Source organism: Lathyrus oleraceus, chromosome 2, assembly GCF_024323335.1.
Source record: "Lathyrus oleraceus cultivar Zhongwan6 chromosome 2, CAAS_Psat_ZW6_1.0, whole genome shotgun sequence".
NCBI classification, from domain to species: Eukaryota; Viridiplantae; Streptophyta; class Magnoliopsida; order Fabales; family Fabaceae; genus Lathyrus; species Lathyrus oleraceus.
In genome coordinates, this window is record NC_066580.1 from 71,713,294 (window position 1) to 71,721,606 (window position 8,313).

At 33.8% G+C, this 8,313-nt stretch overlaps 1 protein-coding gene across 1 annotated transcript; it reads left to right on the top strand.

Moving 5' to 3' along the window:
* On the top strand, nt 1-5,829 carry LOC127118161 (FACT complex subunit SSRP1). Its single transcript, XM_051048316.1, has 16 exons — nt 1-168; nt 861-1,040; nt 1,226-1,331; nt 1,826-1,962; nt 2,169-2,252; nt 2,598-2,689; nt 2,831-2,939; nt 3,102-3,188; nt 3,279-3,371; nt 3,553-3,750; nt 3,871-4,016; nt 4,099-4,246; nt 4,633-4,731; nt 4,815-4,997; nt 5,134-5,212; nt 5,337-5,829. Exons 1-16 carry the CDS (start codon nt 115-117, stop codon nt 5,468-5,470), a joined length of 1,929 nt encoding a protein of 642 aa, XP_050904273.1. The 5' UTR covers nt 1-114; the 3' UTR covers nt 5,471-5,829.
* The last annotated feature ends 2,484 nt before the right edge of the window (nt 5,830-8,313 follow it).

The window sequence follows — 8,313 nt, forward strand, 5'->3', positions numbered from 1 at the left end:
GACCAAATAAAATAAAATAAATAGATAGCTTCGGCGCGCTACTCTTCTTCGAATGCTTATTTATACCCAAATTGCACAGATACAAAGACTGTAGAAGTAATCTTGTGAGGAGCCATGACAGACGGTCATGTCTTCAACAACATCACCCTCGGCGGCCGCGGCGGCACGGTCAGTTCTCTCCCTACGATCTTCCATTCTTTACTCTGTCTTTACGCAAACCTTCGTTCTGTTTCTCTTTTTATCATCCCTATTTTTCAGCATTTCAATTTACATGTATCGCTTGCAAATTCTTCTTTTCGTAAAGAACCCTAGTTTATTTTGTGCGTGTTGTTCTGAATTTTCTTACTCGTTTATTAACCCCTAGTTATCATTATTATTGTTATTAGCATTCTAATGATGGTAAATAAGCTCATAGTTTGGTTTTTCTTTGTTACAGTGGGGGAATTAGGGCATTAGTGGTTTTTGTTTCTCCTCTCAAAATCTTTACAATGGAATTTAGGTGCTTAGCAGCACACAACAAAGTGCTTTCATTCTTTTAATTTATTCATTTTTAAATTATTATCCGAGTGTTAGTGTCAGTGTCGTGTTTTTGGTTTCCGTGATTCATATATTTCATTTGGTTTTATGTACAACTGATTTAATTTAAATATCCATATGAAGATGTTGAACATGCATAGTCTCTACGATGTTGCATTGCTTATCCCATGTCAAGGATTTATTGAATTTCAGTGTTATTTTTTTTATGTAAAAGAACAATGATAAAAGGGGAAAAAGTTTATAGTTTTTGTAAATTTGTAAATAGATAGCAGAATATATCATTTGTTTTGTCTGACACCACTTTTCATATATCGGGGTTGCAGAATCCAGGGCAGATAAAAATATATTCTGGGGGAATTATATGGATGAGACAGGGTAAATCTATTGAAGTTGACAAAGCCGACTTATTGAGTGTTACATGGACGAAGGTTCCAAAGAGTAATCAACTTGGTGTTCAGAACAAAGATGGTTCGTTCCACAAATTCACTGGATTTCGTGATCAGGTTACTTTCTGCCCTTCCTAAATACATATATTTGATGTAGAAAAAGGAATTCAAGGTATCTGGGTTGCTTTCTTATTTTTGTTCCTTTGATTAACACTTTGGCAGAGATCTAAATTTGAATGACTTGGAATTGGACTGCTATCACATTCCATTTCTTATGCTGATATTTTATACTTATTTTGTAGGACGTTGTAAGTTTGACAAGTTTTTTCCAAAAGACATTTGGAGTAACTGTAAAGGAGAAGCAACTTTCTATTAGTGGACGCAATTGGGGAGAAATTGATTTAAATGGTTGGTGATGTTTACATGAACTGACTAATGTAATGAAATTGATATTTCCTGACGATGTGTTACATTTTTCTCTGATGGATCTATCATCCTTACTTGTTATACTTGAGAAAAAAAATTGGAGTAAAAATATTTGACATTGTGTTCTGTACAACATAGACGAAACACAAGAACATGGTACACAGATATTTTCTGCAAGGGATACCAATACATAGCACTCCACTAAGAACTTCAGTTGATACCATTTGTTCTGTATTTGGAGATGCGCTGGTTTTCCTTGTACTGTAATTTTTTTCTTTCTTTCTTAGGGGTTGGGGTGTAGGTGGTGTTGGGTGGGCCTTCTCAAACAGGAACTGCGCCTCTTTCTTGCTTTCTTGTTTTGCCAACCAAATGTGTTCTTTATCTTCATAGGAAAACTGGTTTGATGGAATTGACCTGACTGCTTCTATACAGTTGTACTACTAGTGGATGTTCTTATGCTTCTGTTTCCATTTCAGGTAATATGCTGGCTTTCATGGTTGGTTCAAAGCAAGCTTTTGAGGTGCCTTTAGCAGATGTCTCTCAAACAAGCTTTCAAGGGAAAAATGATGTGATCTTGGAGTTTCATGTGGATGACACCACTGGAGCCAATGAGGTATATATCTATATAGTTTCACGTGGATGCCAACCAACTGGAGGCTTCTGAGTTTTAACAAATACAGTTCATAACAGCTGCTTGCAGCTGCTTACAGAAAAGCCTTCTTTATCCATATTGAGCTTGATTGTATTGTGGGATGGGGTTAACCGGTTCAATTTGGGTGTGCATTTTTTTATAGTCTAATATTATTTATATGATCTCAGAAAGATTCATTGATGGAGATAAGTTTCCATATACCGAATTCAAACACCCAGTTCGTTGGTGATGAAAATTGCCCCCCCGCTCAGGTGAGTTTTTCACGAGGTTAACATGTTTCATGTTATAATAAATAAATTGGTTAAATGTGTTTTTAATCCCTATATTTTTTATTATCAATTTTTAGCCCCCACACTTTACATAACTGGGTGCTTTTATTCGCTCATTTTATAAAAACTGGGTGCTTTTATTCACTCATTTTATAAAAACTGGGTGCTTTTAGTCCCTCATTTTTTATAAAAGGAGAAACTGAAAATGGACAGAATATTTATAGTGACTAAACTTGGAGTATTGGTAACTTTATAGGGGCTAAAAACATATCTAACCCTAAATAAATCCAATGTAACCCCAAATTTGCAAAATCTTTTTTGTATCAGGTTTTCCATGATAAAATAGCTCCCGTGGTTGATACTGGAGTTGGTGAAAATCCTGTTGTTACATTTGAGAGTATTGCAATCCTCACACCAAGGTAAACTTCTTTAAATACACAGACATGTTTGTTCAACTATTTTCGGTTTCATATCACTCTCTTGCATACTTCTGATTTCATTTACATCCTTTCAACAGAAAGAGCAAGCATCTAATAGTAGAAATTTGTATTATTGTGCAGAGGACGATATAGTGTCGAGTTACACCTGTCATTCTTGCGGCTTCAAGGACAGGCTAATGATTTCAAAATCCAGTATAGCAGTGTGGTTCGACTATTTTTACTTCCTAAGGTTTATTTTTCTGATCTGTTGCTTTCATTTTTTCACTGATATTGGTTTCCATATTAGCTATTAGTATAGTTTATCTGCCAACCATGTCTCAAGATTGATGCTTTTCTCTGGACTTGTTAAGAATACTGACTTCTCATGTCAACCTGCTGTATGTATCTACAGTCTAATCAGCCGCATACCTTCGTCGTTATTAGTCTTGACCCCCCTATTCGGAAAGGACAAACTTTGTACCCTCATATTGTGATGCAGGTAATTGCTCATCGGTTTATGGTTTACCAATTTAGGTGATAAATATTGTGTTCTTCTGAAGCTAACATTGATTTGCTCATTTATGTATAGTTTGAAACTGATGATGTCGTTCAAAGTGAATTGGCATTAAGTGAAGATCTCTATAACGCTAAGTACAAAGACAAGTTGGAGCTGTCTTATAAGGTATAGCCTAAACTGGTGATTTGTTGATATACAATCCCGGGGTACTGATCCTCGAGAGCTGCTTGGGAAAACATGAAACTTATATTTTTAGTTGATTGACTTATGTGAAAATTTGGTAACTATGGGTCACATGTGATGCGATGCAATACTTGATACATTTCATTTATAATTCAATAACCAGGGGCTCATCCATGAAGTGTTCACCACAATATTACGTGGCTTGTCTGGGGCCAAAGTTACCAAGCCTGGAAAATTTAGGAGTTGTCAAGATGGTTATGCTGTAAAATCATCTTTGAAAGCTGAAGATGGAATTCTGTATCCCCTTGAGAAGAGCTTCTTCTTTCTACCTAAACCTCCCACTCTTATTACTCATGAAGAGGTGAAATTGAGTTCTGCTTATTGATGATCAGTTATTAAATACTTAATAACTGGTTGACCTGCATATGATATTACCCATTAGAGGTTTTCATTGTTTCATTGTTTCATTGTTTCTGACTAGATTGACTATGTGGAATTTGAGCGACATGCTGCTGGTGGTTCAAATATGCATTATTTTGACCTTCTTATCAGACTAAAATCTGAGCAAGAGCATCTCTTCCGTAATATTCAGAGAAATGAGTACCACAATTTGTATGGTTTTATCAGGTAAACCTTACCTCACTGCCAAATTTTACTCGGCAACTGCTTGTTTGTCATATAGCAATTCATTTCTTACCTGATCATGCAGTTCAAAGGGCTTGAAAATTATGAATTTAGGAGATGCCCAACAAGCCGCTGGTGTGGCTAAGGTTCTTGAGAGCGATGATGATGATGCTGTTGATCCACATCTTGAGCGCATCAGAAATGAAGCTGGTGAAAATGAAAGTGACGAGGAGGTGCCTAACCTATATTTGATTTAATTTTTATCCTCATCTTTTGTTCATGAGAAGCATTCGTTAAATTTGTGTTCTATTTTAAGGCACACAAGGACAAATTCAATTTATATCCAACATTGGAAAATATTTTTGCATAGAAAAAGTATAAAAGATGTTGGAAATGCTTACTTCTTCGAGGCATTCTTGAGCTTGAACTTTTGTTGTTATGCAGCCAGACTTTCTATTGTTTATTATCTATCCTTTTCACTTTCTTGTGTTTTCTGTATTATATATTATTATGGTTGTGCACATGACTATCTCTTATGGTGGGGTTCCCTCACCCTGAACCATGTTTTCTGTAATCTTGTTTGCTTTTGTGTATACTAATCAGTGGGAAATGTCTACAGGATGAAGATTTTGTTGCTGAAAAAGATGATGAAGGGTCTCCTACGGATGATTCTGGGGCAGATGATTCTGATGCTAGCCAAAGTGATGATGAGAAAGAGGCAAGTGATTTGTTTTATCTGCCTTTATCTTGAGATTATTAAGTTGGGGTATTCCTAACAACTTAATAATGATCAATTTTCAGAAGCCTCTCAAAAAGGAGCCTAAGAAGGATCTACCTTCTAGCTCTAAAGCATCTACTTCTAAGAAGAAATCAAGAGATGCCGATGAAGATGGAAAGAAGAGAAAACCAAAGAAGAAAAAAGATCCAAATGCACCCAAGAGGTCATTGTCTGGGTTCATGTTCTTTTCACAAGTGGAAAGAGAGGTGCGTTTTATGTTTTACATACCAGTTGTGTGGTTTTGGATTTGGGTGTGTGGAAATGATCGCTTCCCTTCTGCCAAATTGTCTATAACTAAAGATAGAAGAAATTTCAAACACTACTTGGTTTTTTTAATGACAGAATCTGAAGAAAACTAATCCTGGGATCTCATTTACGGACGTGGCAAGAGTACTTGGAGAGAAATGGAAAAAGATGTCAGGTATGGCTGGTTGGCAGTTGCATTTCACACAGTTCTATTTCCACGTAATATCATTCCTTATCACTAATAAAATCCTATCACATGTTACTAAGTTCTGCTATTTCTTTGTGTGGTGAATGTACAGGGGAGGAGAAGGAGCCATACGAGGCAAAAGCCCGCATTGATAAAAAACGTTATCAGGATGAAATTAGTGGCTACAAGAATGCACAAGCACAACCGGTGAACATTGATTCAGGAAATGAGTCTGATAGTACCTGAGGTTGCTTTAACATTGAGAGTAGTTCTGTCAGTTTCTGTTCGCATACAGTTTTATGGTTGTTTATTGTCATGACAGGAAAATAACACAAGTCATTCTGTTATATTTCTAAATGATGATGGCATCTCCTATGATAAATTGATGCAAGTTTATGGCTCTTTTGGTAAAATACATTGTAACTGGTGAAGTTTTCTGGTACGTGCTCCAAGTCCGAGAGTAACTATGCGTAGTTAAGGACTGTATCTGAAACATGAATCATGATCCCCTAACATACTGATTACATAGCAGTGTCTTTATGTTTGTGACTGGCTGAAATGAGCCACCGCAATTTTTGCACCATTTAAATATTTACTCACGCCTACATTATGATTTCTTTGTTAATTTCAGTTTTTTAGTTTGGTTCTTGATTGTGGACTTGTACCTCTGAATAAATGCGATGGTTAAAATTAAAACTAAATTGTTTAATAAGTAAAAGGTTATTGAAATATTTAATCTTAAATAAATTGAAGAGTATATTGGAAATGATATCATTAAAAATATAGTATAAAATTTAGTTAAAAACTATATTTTGAACTAGTAAAATTAGATTTTGTTTTTTACATTTAAAAAGTGAGAAAGTGGTATTTTTCCCTTTTCAATTTATTGTTATTTTATTTCATTGGATGGGAACCGAACTAAACTATGTAAATTTGTTTGGAGGATTTACCTTGAAATCTCCTCTCTATTTGGTATGAATAGACAATAACAATACTCTCTAGTAACAATTTTTTATTTATTTTTGAAATTTTTTATTTATTTTTGAAATTTCTAAATTTATTTTTGAAATTCTAAATTTCAATGTGCGAATTTTCTAGAAAATTAAAAATCAACATGTTTTTCTTTTATCCATAAATAACTAAATTTGTGTGATTTTGTAGAGGAAATTTCAAACTTTCACAGGTGATAATGAACCTATAATTTTAAAATTTGGGATATTTAGAATTTTTGATAGTTATAAAACTTTATTTTCTATCAGAAAATTTTAGACTTTTCAATAGTTATAAAACTTCATTTTTTTATTGGAATTGTGTTTATCAATTATAAAAACTTTATTTTTTATCAATTTTTTTAGAATTTTTGATAATTATAAAACCTTTTTTTTATTGAATATTTCAGTATTTTTAATAGTTATTAATTTGTTTCTGTCTTTTGCAATAAAATAATAAGGCAAGGGCAACATTATTGCAGACAGAGCGATAAATAGAGTGACATACTAGATTAGGGCTGCTGAGGTTGAGCCTTCCCAGATACAGGTTGGACGAGTGGTCCCAGCCGATTCACATCGGAAATAGTTAGTTGAGCAGGGTCAATTCCGTGCACCCCGTAGAACCCGATGCTGACTGTTTAGATCAGTTGAGCAGTTCATACATGAAGTGGCAAATGAGGTGGTCCAGCCAGATGTTGTTGTTGCAGATGAGGTTCCTGACGAGGTGGTTGTTGATGAGATAGTTGCTGATAAGGTTGCAGATGAGGTGGTCCAACCAAATATTGTTGTTGCTGATCCAGTCCCATTTGCTACTGCTGACACAGAGGTTACATCTCATTCGACCGAGTCGTCTGTGCACATTGATGGAGGATTCCCTGGAGGATCCATTGACCGACCGATGCTTACTGAGTATGTTGACCATATGGCGTACCAACTATGGCATGGAGAGGTAATATCTTTTATGTTTAACTTTAACTTATTTATTATTGTGCCATGAAAGTTAACTGCTATTTTTTTTTAAAATTTGTTTGTTACAAGATCGTATCCCGCTGAAGGTGACATCGTACGGGTCAAAACTGAAGGACTTCCCGAAGACTCCGATGCCTGAGGAGATCATACGTATTGTACGTGAGTTCGAGTTCCTTAATTTTGCCCACTGCTACCTCATTATGCTCAACGCTCCACTACTTACTGCTTTTGTTGAGAGATGACACAAGAAGACATTTTCATTTCATTTATCAACAACAATATACCTTAAACAACATACAACATATATCAACAAAAACTAAATCGTCAACAACATTCAACTTTTACCAATAATAACACACCTTAAACAAAGTACAACATATAACAATAAAAATTAAATCAACGACAACATACAACTTTTATCAACAACAACATACCTTAAACAACATACAACATTTATCAACAAAAACTAAATCATCAACAACATTCAAATTTTATCAACAACAACATACCTTAAACAACATACAACATATATAAACAAAAACTAAATTATCAACAACATACAACATTTATCAACAACCATAACATATCTTAAACAAAATACGACATATATCAACAGGGCCGTCCCAATCAATTTGGAGGTCCTGTTCTATTTTAAAATTTGATATTTAATAGATGAAAACACAACAAATTAATTTTTTTTTTATTTAATTGTAAATAAAGTTAAATATATAGAGACAAAGATGATAAAAAATACTATGTAGAAATTTGATTTTTCATAGATCTATAAAATATATTAATAAAAGAAAAAAATTTATTAGGTTAATTGCGATATTAAATTTTAAATAAATTTAAATATATTTCATTTAGATTATAGGCTGCTGGATAGGATATACTTCAATATATTAATAAAAGAAAATATTTATTAAATTAATTGCAACATTAAATTAAATTTAAAAACAATATAGTGATGTTTTTTTATAAAAGTAAAAATATACATAAAATGTAAGAACATGGAATCAAACCCAGGTTGTATTACTACCAAAATAACATAGCCACCACTCGACTACACTACAATCATATATTAAAATGGAATTAGTGATATGTATTCGTTAGTATTATATTTATATTGAC

Bases quoted from the DNA above. Each gene is read 5' to 3' on its own strand.
- LOC127118161 (XM_051048316.1), top strand. From the start codon at position 115: ATGACAGACGGTCATGTCTTCAACAACATCACCCTCGGCGGCCGCGGC. The intron at 4,017-4,098 runs GTAAACCTTACC...CTGATCATGCAG, and splicing joins AATTTGTATGGTTTTATCAG to TTCAAAGGGCTTGAAAATTA. The intron at 4,998-5,133 runs GTGCGTTTTATG...TTTTAATGACAG, and splicing joins TTTCACAAGTGGAAAGAGAG to AATCTGAAGAAAACTAATCC.